Here is a 27,543-nt window from a genome sequence, read left to right as displayed (position 1 = left end):
CCATTTGCAGGGAGTAAGGGAAGACAGATAATCCACTGAATGCCCGTGCAAACTGGGTCAGAGTTTGGCTCTTGATTACCTAAATTAAGCTTCACTCTTAAGTCTGATCAGCAGGGCAGCTACCACACTAATGTGGAACAGTTTCGGTAGTTCTGGGGTGGAAAAGGAAGTTAGAAGATCAGTTCTGCCTTCCTATTGCTAAATGAGAGTCCCTTGGACTGCAAGGAGATCAAACCAGTCAATCCTAAGGGAAATCAGTCCTGAATATTCATTGAAAGGACTAATGCTGAAGATGAAGCTCCAACACTTTGGCCACCGAAGAACTGACTCATTGGAAAAGACCCTGATGCTGGGAAAGATTGAAGGCAGGAGGAGAAGGAGATGACAGAGGACGAGATGGTTGGATGGCAACACCGACTTGATGGACATGAGTCTGAGTAAGCTCTGGGGGTTGGTGTTGGACAGGGAAGCCTGGCGTGTTGTAGTCCATGGGGTCACAAAGAGTAAGACACGACTGAGCGACTGAACTGAACTTATTGCTATACGTCCTTGGGCGAGTCAACCTAGCTAAACCTCTGTGTCCTTGTTTTAAAATGACAATAGTGATCCCTAGCTTTGTTTTAGTGATAAATGATAGCATCCAACATATTGCAATTATTCTTTTGTCCAAGTAGATGTCTTATCAGTAGACAAAAATCTATTAAATAAATTTATATTATTAATATTACAAGTCCCACAAGGGCAATGACCAAATTTGTCTTGTTTAGTGGCACATAGAAGATAACTCAGTAAACTGGAGGGGAGGCCCAGTTTTGATCCGTTGGTCAGGAAGATCCCAAGGAAAATGGGACGGCTACTCACTCCACTATTCTTACCTGGAGAACCCATGGACAGAAGACCCTGACAGGCTACAGGCCATGGGGTTGCAGAGTTGGATACAACTGAGTGACTAACACTTTCACATTGAATATTTAGGAAAATACACACTGGGCCTTAAATCAGCCAGACCAATTATTCTGTAGTACAAGATTTATGTTTTTACCAACATCATGGCAATAACTTCTCTGACCTAACTTTTCTCCCTTTAAGACTCAAAGAGTAAAACATTATCCTGTTCCTCTTCTCTCATGAGTGGTACAGAGAAAAATTTCTTAGAATTTAGAGAAACTGAGTAATATGGCAGTTAAAATAGCCTGACCAAAGTCATATTAATATTTAGTCTAGAATTAAAATACAGGTCTCCACATTGACATAACTATGGAGTATTCAGAATATTCTGAATTAGTTTTGTGTGTGGTATCTTAAAATATTATATAGCTAAGAAAATTCTTCTGTAAGGAAATCTGTACTTTCCTGACTCTGATTTTTTTGGAATTTGTGTCCAGATTCATTACAAAAATATTAATTTTCTTTTTAAGTGAGAATACAAAAATTATTTCAAAACTAGACAAACTTACATCTGTTAAAATATACTATAAATATTATTTGGTTCACAGTCTGTAAAATATATGATAAATGTTATTTCTAAATACTATAAACATAGAATTATTTGTTGCCCAATTCCAAAAACCTGATTTCAGCAATTTAAGCAGCCTCCAAAGTTTCTGCTTATTTTGTTTCTTCTTTGTTTTCACCTGACCTTCTTAAATCAGCATAAGGATAACAATTAATATTAATAGAATTATTCACTTCATGGCAAAGGGATGGGGAAACAATGGAAACAGTAATAGACTTCATTTTGGAGGGGCTCCAAAAATCACTGCAGAGGGTGACTGCAGCCACAAAATTAAAAAAAAATGCTTGCTCCTTGGAGGAAAAGTTATGACAAACCTAGTCAGCATATTAAAAAGCAGAGACATTTCTTTGCCAACAAAGTTCCAGATAGTCAAAGCTATGATTTATCCAGTAGTCATGTATGGATGCGAGAGTTGGACCATAAGGACATCTGAGCACTGAAGAACTGATGCTTTTGAACTGTGGTGTTGGGGATGACTTTTGAGAGTCACTTGGACAGAAAGGAGATCAAACCAGTCAATCGTAAAAGAAATCAACCCTGAATATTCATTAGAAGGACTGATGCTGAAGCTGAAGCTCCAATACTTTGGCCACCTGATGCAAAAAGTCAACTCATTGGAAAAGACCGGGATGCTGGGAAAGATTGAAGGCAAGAGGAGAAGGGGACAACAGAGGATGAGATGGTTGGATGGTATCACTGACTCAATGGACTTGAGTTTGAGCAAGCTCTAGGAGATGTTGAAGGACAGGGAAGCCTGGCATGCTGCAGTCCATGGGGCCACAAAGATTTGGACATGACTGAGCAACAACGACAAGAATCATTCACAGATATCAAGGTCTAGAAAGACGTATGCTAACAACAAGAATGCTGAGTTGGAGAAATATGGAGATTTAATTTTCTTTCAAATTTAACTTTGTATTTTTATTTTTTGAAAACAAAAAATAAACTTCAATAATTAAAAAGTTAAGATGAAAAAACAGAATAATCATCTTCATTCACTTTTATGAGACTGTATATTGCTGGAGAAAATTATATAGCTAATTTAAATGGAATCCCCTGGACTATTATTTTCAATCATACTGGATGTATATAGTATGCAATTCTTTTAGATTTTCATATTCAGCTCTTTTTCATGCTCCATCTAGCAGCTATATCAGTCGATCACCTTGAGTTCCATAAAGCAAAATGGTGTCAGGTCATGATTATTTCATTTTTTAAATATCTTGATTTTCCACCATCTTGCATCTAAATCTTTTCTAACTTGAACTAAGAGTTCTGTTTCTGAGGGTGCCTTTTTTTTTCTTTATTCCCCTGAGAGTATTTTTTCCCCCTGAGGGTATCTCCCTAGTGACAGTTGTCTTCACATGCTTATAATGTTTTAAAGGGGATTAGGACTTTGAGACTGATAAATATGTATCACCCAGAGTTCCCTCTCGTGCATTACTGCTGTGCATGGCTACTGGAGTGTCATCCCTCAAAACATAAAGGGGAGATCCAAATGGAAAACTGTGGGGAAAGCAGCAATTTAATGAGGAAATTCAACTTTTGGCCTAACCAGCCAGTATGCTTAGCCAAAGGAATTTACTACAGTTAAAAGTTACCATATGATCTGCTTCCTAATATGTAAGAAAACAAGTAAAATGCCTTTTTCCTTTTCTGTAGTTTTTACTTTTTAATGTGGCCAGAATAGGCTGCATAAGCTCATTTCTAAATCTGTCATGTACAATAGGAGTATAAAAATAAAAATATGTAAAGCCACAGTACAGTTGATTTTACCTTTTAAATGCAATAGAGAAGATGGAATTTGAAACTCTTAGACCTGGATTCAGAATCCTAATTCTACTTAGTCATGAAATTCTAAGCAAGTCATTTAAACTGAGTTGCATTTAGCCCATAATTAATTAAAAGAATATTAGTAATTCATGAATAATTGAGAAATAGATATTATTGCTTAGCATCACTTTATATTCAAACTACAGTAGCTTTTAGAAAATGTGCACTGTTTATCTTGGCCTACTTCCAACATTTACTCTACAAAAGCCTAGATTAGATTATGTCCTAGCTTATTTCTGGAAAACAAGACTTTTCCTTTTGGAGAAGAGCTTAAAACTGAGTCAGTAATATTTTAAAAGCCTACATTAGGTTATGAACTAGCTTACTACTAGAAAACAAAATCTTTGCTTTTGGAGAGAGTTTAATGCTTAGTCAACAATATTTTCTTCTAGATGATCTTAGCTACCGCTGGCTTCTAAATGAATTTCCTGTATTTATCACAATGGATAAACGAAGATTTGTGTCTCAGACAAATGGCAATCTCTACATTGCTAATGTTGAGGCATCCGACAAAGGCAACTACTCTTGCTTTGTATCCAGTCCCTCTATTACAAAGAGTGTGTTCAGCAAATTTATCCCACTCATTCCACTACCTGAACGTAAGTTATATTTGTTCCTCTGTTTTTGTAAGGTTGTCTACTTATGGCATACTTATAATAATGAAAAGAAATATCCAGTGGGCAAACCAGCTGACTGCTTCACCAGGACAGAGGACATATACTTTGAAAGTCTTGGTTTTTCCTTAGATTTTCACCTAGAGAAGATTTATATCATTAAGTGTCCTAAGGTAGTTGAGTTTGGATTGGTTGCCTCCAGTTCAGTGAATGTATAGAAACCCAATTGATTTACTAGCAAAATGCCAATATATTGGTTATAAATGAGAATCACCACCATCTGTTTTTTGTTTCATGATCAGTCCTACTTCATAGTCAATTCATGAAAGTGAATGAATGATTATATCAAAACAAGCTGCAGTGATTACAGAATTAGGGTGGAAGGAAAAGCAATCATATCATTTTTTATTTTTAAGGAATTATTTACATGAAGCAAATAAGTATATAAATTGCCTATCTATTGTAAATAGTATTGAAAATAGTGTAATAGGGTACTGTGGTACCATATTGAATGACAGTTAAGAGTTAACATGCTCTTAACTGGCCTTTCCTCAGGCTTCAGTTGAATGAACTGAATTTCATTTTTTAATGCACCACTTCCTGTGAAAATCAGAATACAATATGTTTTCTTACTTCAGGTTATTTTTATCTCAGTTCTGCTGCAACACTCATATCACTGAATTCAAGCTTCTGAGGAAATACTGGTTCTGTTGTTGGCAGAATTAAATTTGGGTCTTACCTCTAAGTTTTGTATAATAATGGTGGCAAGTCTATCATCTCACAGACATTCTATTTTATTATTATTCTCAAGATAGCAGTCACATGGTTAGTATTCAATAAACATCTTCTTATTATCTGGCTTTTTTCCCCCCCTCTCAAATCTTAGGAAATACTCTCACCACTTCTTCACGGAGTGAAAAGGAACCATCATGTGAAAACTTCCCTCATTTTCTTCCCTCAAAATTCAGTGCTTCTTTCTTTCTTAGTGGAAAAAGTGTTTTTCCTGCTGCTCAAGCTAATTGCTCCAGCTGCTCTCATTCACATTCCGTTTATTTCATTTAAGGATGTCATTGCATCACTCTTTCTTTTCTAAATCTTCAAACTCTCCTCCATTTGTTTCCCTCTGCATATTCTTTTGTATTCAATGCAGACAGTCTTGAGTAATCAAAACCACTTTTTGGATTTGCTAAATCCAAAGGACATTTTCAGGTCTGATTCTGTATGAAATTTGACCTGTGTTGATCTCTTCTGTCTCTCTTGAAATCTCCTTTCTTTTCCTATTTTTTTATGACTATTTCTGCCTCTGCTTGTTTCCCAGGTGCCTCGGTGACAAACTCTATGCAGTATCCTTCATCAGATCTTCCTCATTCTAATATTTCTTTCCAATCTTTCTCTAGGTAGTCTCATTCATTTACCCCTTTATTTCACTAGAGGCCCTATGTGCTGACTCCAGATTCACTTCTCCCTAATCCTTTTCCCTAAACTTTTCCCTAATCCTACCTACATCCTGGGCTTGACACACAGAAGCTTCTCAAAAGTCTTACATTTGAAATATTCCAAACACATCTTTCATCTCCTCTCTAAACCTCCTCTCCTGGTGTTCTTCATCTCATTGAATAATACTATCATATTTCTCACCAGTAACTGAGGAGAGAATTTTAATCATCAGCTCCTTTCCACTGACATCCTGAGGACAGTGAACACAGAAGTTCTCATTTAGGACGTAAGCACTTGGGGAGTTTGAGGAAAATGTGGAACCCAAAGATATTGATTCAGCAGACCCAGGATGTGACCCAGGAATCTATAGGTTCAAAGAGCATCCCAAGTGATTTTAATGAATTGGATTTTTGATCTGTATCTTGAGAAAACATTGATCCAAGGGGCAGTTCGTTCGATTCTGGTTCTAAAACACAACTTGGATCTGTGTTTTCCTTTCTGTTCCCACTGTGACTCTGCCCTCGTTCAGGCTCTCACTTAGAGCTCTGACTCTCTGCTATATTTTTCTTCTCCACATTCCTTCCCTTAAAACTGCCAACAAATCTTCTACTTAAACCAAAGGTAAAATTCATATTTTGTCTCTTAACAAACCCTATTAATAGCTAACCATTGAGGAAATTAATATCAAAATCTTTAATATCAGTTTCAAACCTTCTATATTATAGATTCAAGTTCATCTTCAACTACATACACTTCAGTATCATTTTGATTCCTAGACCTTTTATAATTGCCTGCCCACTCCTGAAGTTGTGTCAAAATCTGTGATTTCCTCAACTTGAACTGGTCTGGTTCAAATGTCCTCTTTGCCTGAGATTCCCTCAGCCCTTATATATTTCCAACAATCCTTCTTGGCCACCACTTTTTTAGAGCATTTACTATTGATTTGGTTTATATTTCAGGTCTTTGTGTATCTATTTGTCTTTCAAGTGTTCTACAGTATAAAGTACACACTCACGTTATGATTCTAAGCAGTGTATTTAGCCTTTCTGCTCTGCTTGCTAATTTTGGTTTTTCTTAAATTAGGAACAACAAAACCATATCCTGCTGATATTGTAGTTCAGTTCAAGGATGTATACGCATTGATGGGCCAAAATGTGACTTTAGAGTGTTTTGCGCTTGGCAAGTGAGTATGCTCACAGATTTCATTAATGTATGTAGAGTTTAAATCTTGTATTGTTAGGAAATAAATGTTAGAAATGTTTAGCTATAAACATAGAGTAAATTGCCTTTTAAGTGTTGTGGACCATTAGCTCTTGTTATCTTCTGTTTAAGTCCTGTTCCTGATATCCGATGGCGAAAAGTCCTAGAACCGATGCCAAGCACAGCTGAGATCAGCACCTCTGGAGCTGTCCTCAAGATCTTCAATATTCAGCTAGAAGATGAAGGCATATATGAATGCGAGGCTGAGAACAATAGAGGAAAGGATAAACACCAGGCAAGAATCTATGTTCAAGGTAGATACATTGTTTTAATTTTCCACACATTTAATCAATATCTTATTTAAAACCATTTTCTCACTTGAAAAAACTAGCATAAAATGATTAAGCTTAAAAATAGTAATGTGTATTACATTGTGAAAAACGATGAAATATTTATCCTTATGTCTAACTAAGTCACAAAAATGAGTAGAGAAGTTAGGAATTTATGCCTCTGGTATTATAGGAACATGAATGGATCAATAGTAGTGTTCTTGATAATTTTGTGAAAATACAACTCATATGGCTTGTTGACTTTCTTCAGACTCTTTTTTATTTGTAGAAGAACCTATGCATTATGACATAGTTTAAGCCAGTGATTCACAAACTTTACCATGTTTTAAGATCATCTGGAGGGCTTTTTTTAAAGACACAAATTGCTGGTTCTCATGCTCAAGAGTTTCAGAGTTAGAAGGTCTATCTGGGGTGTGAGAGTTTGTATTTATAAAAAATTCTTAGGAGATGTTGATCCTACTTGTCGAGGAGCCACTCTTAGAGAATCACTGGTCTAAGGAAAGTTTTTCTTTGATACAATTTTTTGATATAAGTATTTAATTGAAATAAGCTTTATTTGGGAGGAGAGAATATAGTTTCTCAGAACCTAGATGCCCATCAGCAGATGAATGGATAAGGAAGCTGTGGTACATATACACCATGGAATTTTACTCAGCCGTCAAAAAGAATTCATTTGAACCAGTCCTAATGAGATGGATGAAACTGGAGCCCCTTATACAGAGTGAAGTAAGCCAGAAAGATAAAGAACATTACAGCATACTAACACATATATATGGAATTTAGAAAGATGGTAACGATAACCCTATATGCAAAACAGAAAAAGAGACACAGAAATACAGAACAGACTTTTGAACTCTGTGGGAGAAGGTGAGGGTGGGATGTTTCAAAAGAACAGCATGTATACTATCTATGGTGAAACAGATCACCAGCCCAGGTGGGATGCATGAGACAAGTGCTCCGGCCTGGTGCACTGGGAAGACCCAGAGGAATCGGGTGGAGAGGGAGATGGGAGGGGGGATCGGGATGGGGAATAAGTGTAAATCTATGGCTGATTCATATCAATGTATGACAAAACCCACTGAAATGTTGTGAAGTAATTAGCCTCCAACTAATAAAAAAATTAAAAAAAAAAACAAAAACTTTACATCCTGAAATCCTCCCTACAATGTTCTCCAATGTGAAATTTGCAGGTCACACCTGAATAAACATCTAAGGCTTCAACGAGGTCATTCACTGAAAGAATGCATGTACACAGAGTGCATCCTCAGAGGCAGACACAGTAGGAGCCTTCTGGCAGAAGAGTTAAATAAAGGAGATATTTTGCCCTTGAGGAGTTCATACTCTAGTCATACCATATAAAAAAACCTCCAAATTTATATAGTCATACACAGTCAAATAAATACATACCCCTACATGTATATAATTATAAAGAAAATTGTGAGTACAATATGGGGAATTACATATGATATTTGTAAAGCATTTGTTAAAGGGGTGCCTTAGTCTCATCAAAGGATAAATGATAGGAAAAACTAGGATAATGCCTGAGCTGAACTGGAATACCAGTAGACTAAAGGGTACTGTGGCAGTGTCAAGACCAACCCTTACCTCCTACCCCTAGACCCCAGGCCTCTGTCTATACAGGAATGAAGTAAGCATCTCCAGTGACCCAGCACATGCAGCCTCATCACCACCATCTCATAATGTCCACTAGGATTAGGATTATTTTAACTTTCACCTTGTGCATTTCGTTTGCCTTAAGAAGCCCTTGGACCCCAGGGCCGTCTTATGGGCTATACTTTAATACCCACACAGCTCTGCACCTTTCCTACTCAGACTCTATATTCTCTTCATTCCTAACTTCTGAAGTCCTTATAATATGCCTCTAGAACACATAGTCCACCATTATCAGAATCCCCTATATCCGTAACTTCTTTGCACATTCCCTTTAGTCTTTGCTGTAACTGACACTGTTTCTCCTGCAGACCACTCAAGCAGTGGCTGAATTTTCTTTCACAACCCTCGTCCCCAGGTGTGACTTGTACACTTGTCCTCCTTGATCTTTATTGCCATTGCTAGACTATCTTTCTTTTCCTTTAATCATCTAGTCTATAATCCTATGTTACCAAAAGTACAATCCCTTTACAAGCTCAAGTTTAAGTGTTTAAACTCTGATCACCACCTTTCAAATTTCAATACCCAGATTCCTACAATCCTTTTAATCTACCAGCAATTATAATCAGTTAGTCGTACTCTGTTTTAACGTCTTCTCACTTTCCCTAACTTGGCCATCTCTTTCCTAAATCTGGGTTCAATCATTATCATTTCCCTGTACACCAGCTTAGCTCACTCATCTCTCTCCACTTTGTCTTGCTATTTTGGCAAAGAGTAATACTGGAAAACTCTGGCTCTCTGCCCTAGTGTCAGAACCAAGGAACTTGAATATGACTTGAAATGAGCACTACCAAGTTGATTAGCCTATGTCTAGTTAAACATCACAACTTCACTAACTGTAAATAGGCCCTTAATGTTGCCTGACAGCTAGACTATTTTTCCCCAGATTTACTTACTCTCTCATTTTATTAGATGACCATATCATGCCTTCATGGTTTCCTTTAAACCCACAGTAATTCCTTTTTAACCTTCCTCTCAGCTAATAACTTGGCTTCCTATTTTACAGAGAAAATGCTAGTAATTAAATTAGAACTCTCGCAAACTTCTGTTTTGTTTCTACTAACACTTGTATTTCCAGCCTTATCTCTTTTTACTCTAGAGTCAGCTGTTCTCTGAGGACAGCACCTCCACTTGTGCACTGGACTCTATTCCTCTTACACAATATATTGAAACGTAATTCTTTCAGACCTTAAATATCATTCTAAAAGATTTACAAGATCAGTTATTTTAGTGTTATTTATGAATCAGCTTTCCAACAAAACATGGTTCACAAATAGAAAAACAATTATAAATTGAATTAGAATTACCTTGTCTCTAATAATGTAAAGTTTACCTACAGACCTGTATATAACTTCAATGATTCTATCATTTATTCTAAAACTCAGAGAGTATCTGATGTATTCTCCAGAAGAAAGTCAACTAAGTCTAATATTTGTCATCTTGAGTTGATGATGAATGTTGAGACTTGCATTTGCATTTACAATGTTCTTTACTTTTTAGCATTTCCTGAGTGGGTGGAACACATCAATGACACAGAGGTGGATATAGGCAGTGATCTCTACTGGCCTTGTGTGGCCACAGGGAAGCCCATTCCTACCATCCGATGGCTGAAGAATGGATATTCGGTATGTGTGTTCAAGTGCTTTGCAGTTCTTAAGCCTATGTTCAGGTAACATTTCCTATAATCCCGGGAAAAATTAGCAGGAGTGGCATGTAGGCCCTGAAATATAAAAGTTTCCTTTAAAAAACAACAACAACAAAAAAGTGAACATAAAGTGTCTTTTTTCAGCTTAACCAGTTTTCTGTAATCTTATGTCTACCTTCTCTCTCTCTCTCCTTATTGTTTCCTTTGTTCCACTTCCCCCTTCTTCCTTTGCATCCATCTCCACTACCTGATATTGTCCTCTTTTTCTTACCACTGTTTCCCTGACCCCACAGAAACAGAGGTAAGAGTGAAGGTCCTACCTTTAGCCCTGGGGACAAGTAGCAGCAGTGGGGTCCTTCTCTACCTTCCCACTGTAATCTCTCAGCTGAGCCGAGAGGGAAAAGGTGGACTCTCTGCTCTGTAGGATGAATAGAACAAGAGCCACTGGGCGTGGTAAGTGGGTTTTACTTCCCCATACCATGGAAACCCCACTCCACTTGACTTAGTTAATTAACAGTGGGGGAAAAATAACGTACTTAATTTGGAATACAACCAAGCCCAAACCCAAATGAAAGCATTTCTGTTAAAGTTTTTCAAGGAGACATGTTTTACTTTGTGTTCTTTCCAGTATCATAGAGGGGAATTGAGGCTGTATGACGTGACCTTTGAAAATGCTGGCATGTACCAGTGCATAGCTGAAAACACACATGGAGCGATTTATGCAAATGCCGAATTGAAGATCTTGGGTCAGTATCACTTTTTGTTTCTGTCAATAATCAACAAGAAAGCAATACATTAAAAAGTGTCTTGGGTTCTCTAGATTATATTTAATTTCATATTACTTTCTTGAATTAAAAGTTTCTTGAATTAGAAATTAAGCATTTCTAAAATGTGGTTTGTATTAAAATGGCATTATTTTCCTTTCATTGAAGAATAGTAAATAAATTGGAAGCAATATAGAATATAGAGGTTTTTAAAATGTTTTTAATGGTAAAGCAAACTTTACACATATCAATTTTTACAAGTCTTGCTTTCTCCTATGTCTGGGCAACTAAACACTGCCAGAACCTCACATAGTACATATGCCCCCTCAATGCCTGTGAGGCAGCCTCAGGGAGTCTTTGGCACTTAATAGCTTTATCAGTCCCTGGATTTCATATCCTACAATCGCTGTTCAAAACCTTCAGCACATTCCTCAGTCCCCTTACCCCACACTGAGTTTCTTCTTTATGAAAATTGAAAATCATGGAGATAAAATGTTTCAATTTCCTACCCCTCATTCAAAACTATCTGAATCTTTACTACACTTGTCCTTTAGATACTCTTTATCCAGAGGATGATGTACATGTCCTCTTGTCCAAAAATAATCCCTTTACATCTGTACTCAACGCACATCCCTTCTCTTGTGTGTGTATGTGTGTATGTGAGTGTGTGAATGTGTGTATGCATATCTCTCAAGATGCTTCTCTTTCGGGTCATGTTTTCCTCTTGAATTCTCCTCTCCTTTGTGTTTAGTGACTTGATGCTGATACCTCCTATATTATTCCTTCTTGATCACTTCATTTTCTCCTGTTCATCCCTTCCTTTGCCCAGTTGGAAATCTTGCTCTCTTCCAGAGTTGCATTCCTCTGGCTGCATTCCACTTTCTTTCTCATTCTTTCACATATTCTATAGTATTATTCCTGAATTATTATTATTTTGAAATTAAAATTATCCTGGATGATATCTTCTTCTCCCATTAACTGTCAATGACCCCTTAATGTATATCTCTGGGTCAGAATTTTATCCTCAGCTTCTGTCTCAGTATGAAAAACTTCTTAGCAGAAATGGTCATCTGGGTAAATTCAGAGATATCCAAAACTTAGCATGTCTGAAATTAAAGTCATTAATTCTCATTCATCCACATATTTTCCTCTTGAAATATTAGTGTTCTAAAGAATGAAACGATCCATTACATTCTTTTCCCCTATTACATCTATTAAATTTCTCATTTTTACCCTATAAGTCTTTCTGAGATTTTTTTACATTCTTATTTTCATTACAACTACCTTAAATAACACCTTACTATATCATGCCTTTTTCATACTACTTGAAGTGGCTATCATTGAGTTTAGTTATATTTTAAGTAATTAATCCAGATGGGCAGGCTTCCTCTTCGGGATATGATTATATATAAAGGAGAAAAGATAAAGCAATAACTCAGTGCAGCCTATTTGATTTTTGCTATACCAAAGGGCAGTTCTTTAAAACAGTTGTACCACTACAAATTGAGTGACTCTAAAAGAACATGAAAGGCAGTGAAATAATAATAAGAAAGTATTAAAGAAAACTATCTTTTAAAAGAGTTGAGGCCTTCTTAATTTTAACTTTCCTGATTCTTCTTAAATTTTGAGGATCATATTCCATTTCTTCCCCTTAAAGTCAAAATTCCTTGCTAATATATTCAATCTAGCTTCTTTGGATATCAAGAAGATGTTTACGCTTAGGCTTCGTACTGTATCACTTTGGTGAAAAGTACAAAGAAATCATTTTGACTTTTAGAGACGATATGAGGTGAGTTTCAATTATTTCTCAAATGTAAACCCTTTTTTTTCTGTTGTAATTTCTTCTTTTTTAAAAAATTAGTTTATTATTTTTTAATTGGAGGATAACTACTTTACAATATTGTGATGGTTTTTGCAACACATAAACATAAATTGGCATACATGTGTACCCCCCCATTCTGAGCCCCCGTCCCACCTCGTTCTCCATCCTATCCCTCTGGGTTTTCCCAGAGCACCAGCTTTGGGTGACTGTGATTGTTATACATTACAAGATGATAAGAAAATGCAACAGTTCAGATTGAAAGATCTCTTTGTCTTCAAGTCTAAAGTCTTCCAATCATTTAATGTCTATTTTTTTTTCATTTAATGTCTATTAATGTAGTAATTAAGCAAAGTGAGCATTTTGAGATTGAGATCAATTCCTGGGCATCTTTATATTTGTTTCAATCTATTTTTTGCTTATTGCCTGTAGAAATGGTGTTTCTCATTCTTCTTTCCTGAGTTATTTAGTTAACTTTTATTTATCTACCAAATGATTATTCAGTACTTTTGCTGTACCATATATTAGTCTATAATAAGCTCAATAAAGAGAAAAGAGAATATACATACATAAATATGTGTGTATATATATATATATATATACACATGTATATGTATATATACACATATATATGAACATAGTCTAGATTCTGTCACTAGAAATTCAAATATTACATAAGCATGAAATCATTCTAATGACTGGACAAAAGCAACTATTTTATTAAAACTAAACTGATTCAAGAAAAATTCTCATTTTATAGATGAATTTAGGCTTTTTAAATATAATTCTATTATATTTTCTCTCATTTTACAAACAATATGTTACCCATAATATTTATTGAACCTAGACAGAATACCACATGCTGTGTTAGGTATACAACACAAGTTGGTTGTTTACTTATATATTTATTGCCAATTATAAAACACAAATTAAAAGAATAATGGAATAACCTAAATCTTTTCCATAAGAAATGTGTTCCTCAGAGTATGTTCCTCACTTCCGAGAAGTACTGAGTTTCAGGTTCACCCCAGACCTACTGAGATCTCAGCAGCATTTTTACCAAGATCCTCCGATGGTTCTGACGCTCAGATAAAATTTGAGAATCATGGAACTAGATGATGAAACACCAAGACCTGGATAAAGATAGACTTAGACTTAGAAAAAGCTGTAGAAAGGACAGTTACAGATGACTGGGGTATGTAGAAATAGAAAGAAGGAATTCCCCCAGACTCTGGGGGAAGATGAAGAGATTGAGAAATGAGCTACATGTGGGGACACTAAAGAAAGTGAGATATCATTAAGTGGTTCTAGGCTCTAACCTGTTTTCACAATTATTATTCTATACTTTGAGGTAAGGAGATGTATCATGTACTCCTCAGTTAATTAAAAATATCATCCCCATAGCTGTTTGTAGGTTGGTCTTAAAGGCAGGGGTCTCTGTTTATTAAAGCATCTCACAGTAACTGCACACAGTTGGTGCTCAATAAATGTTTGTATAATGACGGAGGAGTCATATAGTTTACTGAAAAGAGCAAGCTTGTGAATCAGTTGGAACTAGATTCAAATGTAACTCCCACCTGATAACCTTTGCCTGTGGCACCTTTGGCAAGTTACATAATCTTAACAGATATTAGTTTTCTCACTTGTAAACTAGAGACTGTTCAAAGTGTGGTTAAAGAATACTAATTATAAATATGTGTCAGTATTAATAATGGTGCTCCATTTCCTCCAGCCTCTCACTTAACTTCTGTTTTGCAATTGAGTCAAGAAAATTGAATTAGATGTTACCTTAAAAATTATACAGCATTTGTGGAGCCCATTATACAGAGTGAAGTAAGCCAGAAAGATAAAGAACATTACAGCATACTAACACATATATATGGAATTTAGAAAGGTGATAACGATAACCCTATATGCAAAACAGAAAAAGAGACACAGAAATACAGAACAGACTTTTGAACTTTGTGGGAGAATGTGAGGGTGGGATATTTCAAAAGAACAGCATGTATACTATCTATGGTGAAACAGATCACCAGCCCAGGTGGGATGCATGAGACAAGTGCTCCGGCCTGGTGCACTGGGAAGACCCAGAGGAATTGGGTGGAGAGGGAGGTGGGAGGGGGGATCGGGATTGGGAATACATGTAAATCCATGGCTGATTCATATCAATGTATGACAAAACCCACTGGAAAAAAATAATAATAATAAAAAAAAAAAAGAAAAAAAATTATACAGCATTTGACTGCAACTAAAATTTATAATAATCCAGTTATCACCAAGAATTGCATATTTATAATGGGCAAGATTTGATAAATAAAATATACCTTAGTGAAGCTATTAAAGCAAAGAAAAACTACTAGTGTTATGTATGGAATGTCTGTTGGTCATAGTGGGTGATATTTGGTGAGAGTAATCCTTTCTGGCTTCCCAAGTGGCTCAGCGGTAAAGAATCCACCTGCCAATGCAGGAGACCCAGGTTTGATCCCCTGAAGAAGGAAATGGCAACCCACTCCAGTATTCTTGACTGGGAAACCCCATGGACAGAGAATCCTGGTGGGCTACAGTCCATGGGGTCACAAAAAATCAGACACAATAACCAACAGCAACAATCCTTTCTATTGATTATTAATCAAAAGGAAAGAAAAAGTGCTATAGTATAGAAGAATTTTTTTCTTTTGAGCAAAAATAAAGAAAATAACTAGTTCTTTCTTTTTAGCTTTGGCTCCAACTTTTGAAATGAATCCTATGAAGAAAAAGATCCTGGCTGCTAAAGGAGGACGGGTTATAATTGAATGCAAACCTAAAGCTGCACCCAAACCAAAATTTTTATGGAGTAAAGGCACAGAGCGGCTTGTCAATAGCAGCAGGTTAGTCTGGAATGCAGTTCAGTATTTGGAAAAGTTTGTTTTGTAAAGAACCTCTTTTCACATTCATAATGTAAATGTTTTTGTTCTAACTTTTCTCCACAGATGATATCACAGTTCTAAGGTAAACCGAAATAGTTACCCATCACTGTCCCTATCTATTATAAACATTTAAACATCTACAAATATAAGGATATTCTAAAAGTGAGGCCCAGAGATTTGTGATAAATTGCCCAAGGCCTCAAAAATAATTAACAATGGGAAATAAAACAGAATCTAATTTTTTCCCTAACAAGCACATCTATAGCCATTTATATTTGATTTAATTTTATGTGATTAGTCTATTCAACATTTCAGTGGGGAAATAAAAGGTGATTTCAAAGTACAAGTCACCTCTTCCCATCTTCCAAAGTGAACAGGAACTTCTAATCTTCCTAACTACCTATCAGTATCTTAGAGGCTTTGGGATAAAACATAAAGTATATGGCTTGCATAGATTATTTGCATAAAAGCCAAACTGAATGGTTTTTATAAGTTTCCCAGAAGCTATGGTTATATTGAGTAATAAAGTATGGGGAGAAGAAAGTCACGTTGGGAAATAAGAGAAGTGGGATATGAAGGTTGCAGAGCAAGAAATATTTCAGTCAGGGGAGTGTAGTATGTGCAAAGGCCCCATGGCAGAGGGCAGAGGATGTATAAAGACTGTAAGAACTAAAATCAGTGTGGCTGTCTTTAGAGGAAAATGAAGTGTTATGGGATGACACAAAGTAAGCTAGATGATCAGCAATGTTTTTTGTGCTGAGGGACTTGGCTTCATCTACTAGTAATGGAAATCTGTCAAAAGGCTTAAATAAGGGAGGGAAAAAAAGTAGCTTTTGCTTTAAAAAATATTCTGGCAAAGTGTAAAATATATCCAATAAAGAATGTAAGATGGATGCTACCATCTCTATTTTTATATACCTAAAGCCTGGAAAGGTTTAAGTAACCTTCTGAAAATGGGTGAAATGATCTCTAAGCTAGAACTTTGAACTTGTGCCATGTTGATATGGAATGAGCATATTCCTCTTGTTAGGATAATAGCAGGTATGACTGTGTATATGACAGAAATGGAGTGGGAAGGGGTACACAGGGACAGCAGCTGCTTCCCAGAACACATTAACTTTTATAGTTAATATGTTTGACTAAGAGTTATTAAGACTTTAACAAAATGATACCTGAAGAATTAGTGTTAAAGGGAAAGTTAATTTGTGCAATATAGCGTTGAAACTTTAGCAATCAGACAATGAATGATACAGACTGTAATCAGAAGGTAGTTCCATTCTCAGGTATTCACTACTACAACAGCCTGGGGCATGGCATTCACTATTGGCTGCACCATTAGCTCTCTCTCCTTAATGAAAAAAATCTTGCTCTGATTCCTATGAGGACTCATGCCATAGGCCTCTGCAACCACGGATTTCTCAGAACCATGCTTCATGGATTATACTGAGATAATTTTGGCAACAAGTGACTAATTTATTAAAGACTTTGTGGTTCCTGGCTTCTGTGACTGTTTATCTATATCATATTTTCTGAAAATAAGAGATATATTTCACTTGTACGTGAAATCTAAAATATGCCACAAGTGAACTTGTTTACAAAACAGAAACAGACTCACAGACATAGAGAGAGACTTGTGGTTGCCAAGGAGGAGGAGGTTAGAGGAGGGATGGGTTGGGAGTTTGGGATTAGTAGATGCAAACTATTATATACAGACTGGATAAACAACAAGGTCCTACTGTAAAGCACAGAATAGTCAATATCCTGTATAAACCATAATGGAAAACAACTTTAAAGATTTATAAAATAAAGTAAAAATCCAGGGACAGATAATCCAATAATGACTCTAAGTTCAAACATTATATAATAAAGTTATATAATAATATATAAAGTATTAATATATGTAATATAAATTATGTATGATATATCATAATATATGTGATATTAATATCATATTAACTAGATGTAAAAGTTATAAGAAATGAGTTTTTGGTCTCCTGGCTCTAAGGAAGAGGCAGACAGGCAGAGGGAATAGATTTAAGTTCTGTTAGTATGAAAGATTTAGTTTACATTCATAGAAGAATTTCCTAAGTAGTAATTTATACAGAAGCTTTTACTAAGGAAAGTTTTACAATATCTTTGTTTGAAAGTTTCTAAAAATAAAATATGTTTGTATTTCTTTGTAACTGTGGAAATACCAGTCTGTTCTAACTTCCAAGTCCGAAGTCCTGAGGTCACATTCCTGGCAGATCTGGACTCATATCTTTCAGGCTTGTGACTGGTCTAAGTCTGTCTCACAGTGGTTTAAAAATCATTTTACAGTTGTGCGTAGAGAGACACTGCTTCAGTCAGACTCCATGTAGTTCATACATTCAAAATCAGGTTGTTTGAATGCCTCTTCATTGTTCCATGTCTCCCTCCTTAAGGAGTTTCTGGAAAATAGTATTTTTTGTTTTGTTTTTTCCTAATGAATATATACGTTAATCGATATGTTACCTAGTTAGAGACAGGGCCAAAAACAAAGCAGATAAAAGTTCCTGACATCTAATGCAAAGATAGATTAATAAGTAAAACTGAAGTATTTTTCTGATGAAATATGTATTAGGAAGAAAAATTCTGGGAACAGGGATAGCATGAGGAATGCCAGGACAGTAGCAGAGTCTTTTGTGCCTGTGTGTATGTCATAATATCTAGAATTATCAGGCAAAGTTTACTGAAAGTGCCACTGTGGAAAACCCTGAAGAATGTAGGAAACGAACTGTGAAATTGTATTGGGCCTGAGAAGACAATCTGAGGACTGTGGCCCCTACTGTGCATGAGGTGGAAAAGTCACTGGAGGGTCCTGTGACATCAGTGAGCCAGAGAGTGATGTGATATTAGTTATATGACATATATCTTCATGTCTGGCTGACATGTGGGAAAGGAGACTGTAGAGAGACAAGGATGGCAGCAGGAAGATAGGATTACTGTGATAGTCCAAGAAAAAGATGAAGATTGCTTTCCAAAACAATTTGATGTTGGGAAAGAATGTTCTAAACAAAGGCTAGAATGTTTACTCTTTAAAAAGTCTCTGTCAAGCAATTTATCTAAAATGTTAATGATACAAAGACATTAGTGTTTTTAATCTAATATATAGAATAATAGCATATTTCATTAAATTGATTTTGTGAAGTATATATATTTTTTCATTTCATAGAGTACTCATTTGGGAAGATGGCAGCTTGGAAATCAATAACATTACAAGGAGTGATGGAGGTGTCTATACATGCTTTGTAGAAAATAATAAAGGGAAGGCTAATAGCACTGGGACTCTTGTTATCACAGGTAAGAAAACATTTGATTAATTTTACATTTTTTTTAAAGTTTAACAATGCTTAGTTTCTAATGTGCCATAAGACATGTGATTCTGTACTAAGTTTATAAGACAATTCATATATTGATGCTTCCATTTCAAAAGCCTTCTGGGAAAATCTCTTGCTTGATGAAACTGTTCCTAGAATTTGATTTGTAGACTTCTTACTCCTTTGCCCAGGGATTTCAATTATACTGATTTTTATTTTGTAATATACTGGATAATATGGTGTCTCCTAATTTTTTGAATTGTGCTTTACTCCTTTATTTAAAAATATATAGATCCCACACGAATTATATTGGCCCCAATTAACGCTGATATCACCGTTGGAGAAAATGCTACCATGCAGTGTGCTGCTTCCTCTGATCCTGCCCTGGATCTGACATTTGTTTGGTCCTTCAATGGTTATGTGATCGACTTTAACAAAGAGAACATTCATTACCAGCGGAATTTTATGGTACGTGTTTTATTTATGGCCTGTCCTTATTTTCATCTTATTAACATTCTGACATCCCTCATGTGCCTGCATGGGAATTTTTATTACTAAATCATATACCTGAGACTGAAAAACAGGCAAAATCTTTTTCATGGGCCTCCTTGAATTAATCGTAGTCCTTGCTAAACATGACTGGCCCTGAGGATTTTGGTAATGAGCCACTAGGGAAGCTGAACAAAACTGGAGTGGGCAACCTATCCCTTCTTCAGTGGATCTTCCTGATCCAGGAATCAAATCGTGGTCTCCTGCACTGCAGGCGGATTCTTTACCAGCTGACTACCAGGGAAGCCCTCATTATGTCCATTTTCTCTTTATTGTAATACAATTTTTATAAGAATGTGCACTCTACCTCATTGTATCTGTACTTTGGGTTCTAAGTGACTTCATTTCAAAGGAGGTAAGAAACAGAATTTAGCCTTTGTTATAATGACGATTTTAAGTCATTTTTTTTCCTTGAGGGTAAGATATAGACAAAATATATACATGGAAAGGTTTGGAGAAGTAGTTCATGTGATTTTTAAAGGTCTAAATGGCTGTATTTTAAGAATAGGAAGCATGGTTATGTCATTGTATAGAAACAAAGAAAATAGAGGAAAAGGAGGGGGAAGTAATGCAGGAATAACAACTTCTATAGGAACACCCTTGGTTGCACTGATAAGGCTCCTTAAATTGTGATGAATTTAAAGTGCAAATTGATCACTGCTCCTGTCAGACTGTTCTCTAGGAAGACAATCATTTAGAAGCCTAAAGATCTAGCTAGACCATATGCTTAGTTAAGAAAACATCAATTCTACTTTTAGAAGTCAATTATAATAAATTTGAACTAACTCAGTATAGTATTTAAGATTTTTCAAGTCCTTTGAAATCTGAAGTTTGATACATACCTCTTATAATATTATGCTTTCAAATTTGCTGCTGCTGCTGCTGCTGCTAAGTCACTTCAGTCGTGTCTGACTCTGTGTGACCCCATAGACGGCAGCCCACCAGGCTCCTCTGTCCCTGGGATTCTCCAGGCGAGAACACTGGAGTGGGTTGCCATTTCCTTCTCCAATGCATGCACGCATGCTAAGTCACTTCAGTCGTGTCCAAACTCTGTGACTCCATAGACGGCAGCCCACCAGGCTCCTCTGTCCACAGGATTCTCTAGGCAAGAATACTGGAGTGGATTGCCATTTCCTTCTACATTCAAACTAACTATCCTTAAAAAATTCATCTAGAACATCATACTTTAAAAAGTCAAAACAAGCATTCAGTCAGGTTGAGATTGATTTTAAAGGGCTGGAAACACTTATTCTTAATTTGTTATTAGACAGATGCATAAAACAATTATCAACACAGTATCAATATTTATGCCTTCCATATGTCAACCGTAATTCCAGTTTCTTTCTTTTTAATTTAACAGATCTAGGTACAACTGTGCATATACAGAGAATCTACTGTCTTTCAGCTTCTGAACCAAATTTACACTTTAAAACTAAACAACTGGGGATTTATAGAAGACAATTTTAACAGAACATGTTATACTTTTTCCTTATATGTCTATTTTGATGTGCTTAATCATAAGAATGCCCAACATTAGTAAATTTGGTACCATTTTCTTTGATAATTTCTTCACATTATGTTCAGTTTTGCAAGAAAAGCAAAATCCACTCAATATTCATTCATTTGAAAAAAAAAAGTAAACAAAATAGAGGTGTTTTTTTTTAAGTAGACTTTTGAATTTTAGTACCTTGGTGTTATATACTGAATAATGTCTAAAATGCAACAAGTATAATTTATATAAGTACTTACTTTTACCTGCAGTGGAGTCTATACAAATAAATTGGCAGTTATAAATTGCCCAAATTAAGCTGAAACTTCGTATGTTGAATAAGCTGAAACTTCATATTTTCTTTAAAATAATAGTATCTTTTTGTTGATTGATTCAAATAAACATTTCAAAAGAAAGGAATTAAAGGAGGAAGGACGAAAGGAAGGAAGAGGTAGAAGGAGAGCGGAAGGAAAGAAGAGACAGGAAAAAAAAAGAAGACAAAGAGAGAGACGTTGGGGGAGGGGAGAGGAAAAAAAAGGAAAGAGACACATGAAGAAATAACTGAAATACTAATTAAGAAATTAATATTAAATTGGATGATAATGATGTAAAAGTTGGCTTAAAGCTCAACATTCAGAAAACTAAGATCATGGAATCTGGTCCCATCACTTCATGGCAAATAGATGGAGAAACAGTGGAAACAGTGGCAAACTTTATTTTTTGGGGCTCCAAAATCACTGCAGATCATTACTGCAGCCAAGAAATTAAAAGATGCTTACTCCTTGGGAGAAAAGTTATGACTAACCTAGACAGCATATTAAAAAGCAGAGACATCACTTTGCCAACAAAGGCCCATCTAGTTAGGGCTATGGTTTTTCCAAGAGTCATGTACGGAAGAGAGCTGGACTTTTAGAAAGCTGGGTGCCGAAGAATTGATTATTTTGAACTGTGGTGTTGGAGAAGACTTTTGAGAGTCCTGTGGCCTTCAAGGAGGTCCAACCAGTCCATCCTAAAGGAAATCAGTCCTGAGTGCTCAATGGAAGGACTGATGCTGAAACTGAAACTCTAATACTTTGGTCACCTGATGCAAAGAGCAGACTCATTGGAAAAGACCCTGTTGCTGGGAAAGATTGAAGGTGGAAGGAGAAGGGGACGACAGAGGATGAGATGGTTAGATGGCATCACCGACTCAATAGACATGAGTTTGAGTAAACACCAGGAATTGGTGACAGACCACTTAAGTATTCTTGCTTTGAGAACCCTATGAACAGTATGAAAAGACAAAAAGATAGGACACTGAAAGATGAACTCCCCAGGTCAGTAGGTGCCCAATATGCTCACCAACTCAATGGACATGGGTTTGGGTAAACTCTGGCAGTTGGTGATAGACAGGGAGGCCTGGCGTGCTGCAGTCATGGGGTCACAAAGAGTCGGACACGACTGAGCAACTGAAATGAACTGAACTGAATGATGTAAAAGTCTTTGGTCATCATTCATTCACTGTACTCCTTCCTTCTGGATGTTAACCACAGAGGTTCATGCTTTCCCCTCAGAGAAGCCAAAGCAGACCCCAACTGCAGGCCAATGCTCTGGCCTCAGGGACTTGGTTTCAGCTTCATTTCACCAAATAAGGAGTATAATAATAACCAGTGGCAGAAAACATACTCACTGGCTAAATATGCAACTTCAGTTCAGTTCAGTTCAATCGCTCAGTCGTGTCCGACTCTTTTGACCCCATGGACTGCAGCACACCAGGCCTCCCTGTCCATCACCAACTGCCAGAGTTTACCCGAACCCATGTCCATTGAGTCGGTGAGCATATTGGGCACCTACTGACCTGGGGAGTTCATCTTTCAGTGTCCTATCTTTTTGTCTTTTCATACTGTTCATAGGGTTCTCAAGGCAAGAATACTTAAGTGGTCTGTCACCAATTCCTGGTGTTTACTCAAACTCATGTCTATTGAGTCGGTGATGCCATCTAACCATCTCATCCTCTGTCGTCCGCTTCTCCTGTCTTCAATCTTTCCCAGCAACAGGGTATTTTCCAATGAGTCAGTTCTTTGCATCACGTGGCCAAAGTATTAGAGTTTCAGCTTCAGCATCAGTCCTTCCAATGAGCACTCAGGACTGATTTCCTTTAGGATGGACTGGTTGGATCTCCTTGAAGGCCACAGGACTCTCAAAATTCTCCAACACCACAGTTCAAAATAATCAATTCTTCGGCACTCAGCTTTCTAAAAGTCCAACTCTCACATCCGTACATGACTCTTGGAAAAACCATAGCCTTAATTAGACGGACCTTTGTTGGCAAAGTAATGTGTCTGCTTTTTAATATGTTGTCTAGGTTGTTCATAACTTTTCTTCCAAGGAGTAAAAGCAAAGGTGCATTTTTAGCACTTTGTAGATGGACAAGTCGATTTAATTCTGTAAATAATTTAAAAAAACAGAAAAGAAATGTATTTTAAGATAAATTGTTAAACTTAATTCAGTCTTTGGAACCTAAAAAAGACCTATAACACTTTTCCTTGCATCTTCCTTCTCTTTCTTCTTTCTTCTCTTCTTCTCTTTCAAAGCAAATTTCAAAGTCACACTTCACTGCTAAATGTTTCTGATCCACCTTTTGAAAGATAGTCCTAATGACTAGCAATTGCTTCTGAGGTTACTAATAGACCGCTCTCAGAAAAAGAGGCTCTTCCAATCTAAAACTCAGTTAATGAACACATAAGAGTGATGGCAGGTATGGGGAAAGCAAATGTGAGGAAAGGATCACAGCTGCCTTCATTTGTCTGTTATTCAAGTTGCACTATCAAATACATCAATATATAATGTTGGGGATTTTTAAATCGTGTTTTTATATTTTATTTAATTCTGGAAACATTTTAATTATTAAATATCTTGTATTCACTTAAAAATATAGTATTGAACCCATACTACAGCAGAAACAGTGATACGCACCAGAGTAAAGAAAACACTGAATAGGACAAATGCAGGCACTGTTGAGATCTATTTTGATGGGGCTTTTTCTGTAAACCTACATCACTGGAAATGCCTTGAGGAGTAACGATGTAGTTTCCTTTACTTACAGAAATACCTGTTAGACTATAACATTTTGAAGTGTGTCCATATTCCATTGGAGGTCAAAGAAGCCCAACTAAAAGAATTGTGGGCTGACTGACATGACAACTGTGGGTTCAGCAAAAATTATTTTTTAAAAGGCTATCATCAAGATTATGACTCAGACATTGGAATAACTAAGTAACTATGCAAGGAATCAGAACCTGTGAAATTCCTAAAAAATTTATTGGCAGATAATTTTGCCTATATTACATTACACATAATAAAAGAAATCCCTTTACACTTTTTGTAGAAAAAAAGACAAAGACAGGCACTGACCTAAACTCATAGCTATCCTATGAGTTTAAAAGTCAAATATAAATAATTTGGAAAAAAATGACTTGGTAGTTATTGCAGTTAATACAACTATCATCATCATCATATTCAAATCATTTAAATTGCTAAAAATTAATAACTCTAATTCATGAAGAATATAGACATCAAAATGTAAACTTTTAATTCTAAGAATCTGTTTGTATTTTCTTTCTTTTTTTTTTTGCCCCAATTATTTTCATCAGTTGGAGGCTAATTACTTTACAATATTGTAGTGGTTTTTGCCATACATTGACATGAATCCGCCATGGATTTACATGTGTTCCCCATCCTGAACCCCCATCCCACCTCCCCCCCATCCCATCCCTCTGGGTCTTCCCAGTGCACCAGCCCCGAGCACTTGTCTCATGCATCCAACCTGGATTGGCGATCTGTTTCACACTTGATAATATACATGTTTCAATGCTGTTCTCTCAGATCATCCCACCCTCGCCTTAGCCATTAAAAAGAATTCATTTGAATTAGTTCTCATGAGGTGGATGAAACTGGAGCCCATTATACAGAGTGAAGTAAGCCAGAAAGAAAAACACCAATACAGTATAGTAACGCATATATATGGAAGTTAGAAAGATGGTAACGATAACCCTATATGCAAAACAGAAAAAGAGACACAGATGTATATAACAGACTTTTGGACTCTGTATTTTCTAGTTTGATTTCAATAATATATTCAATAATCAAGCATTCTTGATTTTAGCTTGCAATCCTTGATCTTGCCACTATGTGGCAACCTTACATAAGGTTTCAAATTTCACAACATGGACCCTAGAACTTGTTTTATGAAACTAAACAAATGTATTTTCTTATATCTAAGATGCATGATTTAATTTTTTTCTTTATACTTCTTCCAATTATAGTCATATAATTATCAAGGGGAAAGTAACTATATTTTTGAAGATGTGCATTTCCTTTAAGAATTTATAGTGACCTATAAAATTTAAATACATAAATAACATATCTATTACATTTATAATATTGCTTTTTGTAAAACCCTTTTGAATTAGTTAATTTTAAAATGGAGCTATTAATTTTAAAGCTGTAAGTAACAATACTAATTATAGAAAAGACTTAAAAGTTAACTATATAATTTACCTGTCATGTTATTTATCCTGTCACTATTCAAATAAATATTCACTGAGTATTTTATGGCTATGTAATCAGGTTCAATAAATGTTTCATTTGAACTTGAATTTATGCATTGATGTTAAGTATTCTTATATTTATACATATATATGAATTATAAATGTCATAACTTTGGAACTATGATACAATAAGCTTATAATTAGTTTATCTGGCATTCTTTTATTCTGTTAAAATTGTATGGAAAATACATAAATTTTTCAAGTCCAAATATAAAATGATTTTTATTTTGATTTTCCAATCCAATAGCTACTTCTCCTTTAGAGTAAATAAAAAAGCAGCATCATTTTACTTACTAATTTAATTTTTAACCCCTTTTGCTCTAGAAAAGACCTGAAACACTTTACCAAAAAATTCATATTTATAACATATCATTTTTTACCTCTCCAATGGTGATACCTGTCATGCAGATTTTTTTTTCAAGAACTTTTGACATCTTCTTTGAGTCATTTTCTGTCAACTATTCAGCAATTCTCCCTGTCAGAGCCACCATCTAAGTTTAAGTTTCTTTAACTTTCTAAATCTGGTATTGCCACTGACATAACTTAGCTCTTTTTCTAATTAAAAATAAAAGTTAAAATTATAACTCAGGTAGAAGGTTTTGCATACCTTTTTTTTTTTTTTTTTTTTTTTTGTACTTGTCTCATGCATCCCACCTGGGCTGGTGATCTGTTTCACCATAGATAATATACATGCTATTCTTTTGAAACATCCCACCCTCACCTTCTCCCACAGAGTTCAAAAGTCTGTTCTGTACTTCTGTGTCTCTTTTTCTGTTTTGCATATAGGGTTATCGTTACCATCTTTCTAAATTCCATATATATGTGTTAATATGCTGTAATGTTCTTTATCTTTCTGGCTTACTTCACTCTGTATAATGGGCTCCAGTTTCATCCATCTCATTATAACTGATTCAAATGAATTCTTTTTAACGGCTGAGTAATATTCCATGGTGTATATGTACCATAGCTTCCTTATCCATTCATCTGCTGATGGGCATCTAGGTTGCTTCCATGTCCTGGCTATTATAAACAGTGCTGTGATGAACATTGGGGTGCACGTGTCTCTTTCAGATCTGGTTTCCTCGGTGTGTATGCCCAGAAGTGGTATTGCTGGGTCATATGGCAGTTCTATTTCCAGTTTTTTAAGAAATCTCCACACTGTTTTCCATAGTGGCTGTACTAGTTTGCATTCCCACCAACAGTGTAAGAGGGTTCCCTTTTCTCCACACCCTCTCCAGCATTTATTGCTTGTGGACTTTTGGATTCATATCTGTTTTGAATTCGTAAATATCATATAAATTGTTCAGAGACTTTGCCACAGCTGGAACTCTAGGCTCAATTTTTTTTCATTTCTTATTCTGTGACTCTGAGTCAGTGATTAAGCCTCTCTAAGTTTCATATTTCCCCATTGGTAAAATTTTATTAGTAATTCACCTACTTCATTAGTTACTTCATTGGGTTTGCAACATGGGTTACTTCATAGTATTTTTGTGAGAATTCAATGAGAGAATGCCTATAAAGTGCTTGGCACAAGATCTGGCAAATTGTAAGTGGTTTATTATTAATACTTTTTATAGTAGAGCAATCATTCTTCATTGAAAATTCCAGAAGATTTTACCAGATAGTTTTGTCTGGTTACAGATCTCATTTTTCATGATTTATATTTTGCACTGCTTGCTGTACTGAATACTTAGTCTGAGACAAAAGATTCTAGGTATTTCCTCGGTGAGGAAAATGGAGAGGTAATAAATAGTCAACATTTTATTGAATGCCTGTTTGGCAAGCATTGGGCCTAATGTTTTTCTTATATTTCTCAGTCGATC

The 27,543-nt window shown here is 35.8% G+C and overlaps 1 protein-coding gene across 3 annotated transcripts in view; it reads left to right on the top strand.

Annotated features, from left to right (window-relative positions):
- The window catches only part of CNTN1 (contactin 1), a 392,609-nt gene that overhangs the window by 244,527 nt on the left and 120,539 nt on the right, over nucleotides 1–27,543 (top strand). For all 3 annotated transcript variants that reach the window (XM_043886892.1, XM_043886886.1, XM_043886903.1), the window contains 8 exons: nucleotides 3,742–3,948; nucleotides 6,484–6,583; nucleotides 6,733–6,914; nucleotides 10,122–10,246; nucleotides 10,895–11,012; nucleotides 15,566–15,716; nucleotides 18,949–19,076; nucleotides 19,386–19,561. In XM_043886892.1, coding sequence (XP_043742827.1) covers nucleotides 3,742–3,948; nucleotides 6,484–6,583; nucleotides 6,733–6,914; nucleotides 10,122–10,246; nucleotides 10,895–11,012; nucleotides 15,566–15,716; nucleotides 18,949–19,076; nucleotides 19,386–19,561 — 1,187 coding nt within the window. The remainder of the gene's footprint in view (nucleotides 1–3,741; nucleotides 3,949–6,483; nucleotides 6,584–6,732; nucleotides 6,915–10,121; nucleotides 10,247–10,894; nucleotides 11,013–15,565; nucleotides 15,717–18,948; nucleotides 19,077–19,385; nucleotides 19,562–27,543) is intronic.

Source organism: Cervus elaphus, chromosome 3 (genome assembly GCF_910594005.1).
Source record: "Cervus elaphus chromosome 3, mCerEla1.1, whole genome shotgun sequence".
NCBI classification, from domain to species: Eukaryota; Metazoa; Chordata; class Mammalia; order Artiodactyla; family Cervidae; genus Cervus; species Cervus elaphus.
The sequence above is the reverse complement of the archived record's forward strand: the minus strand, read 5'-3'. Positions and strand labels throughout refer to the sequence as shown.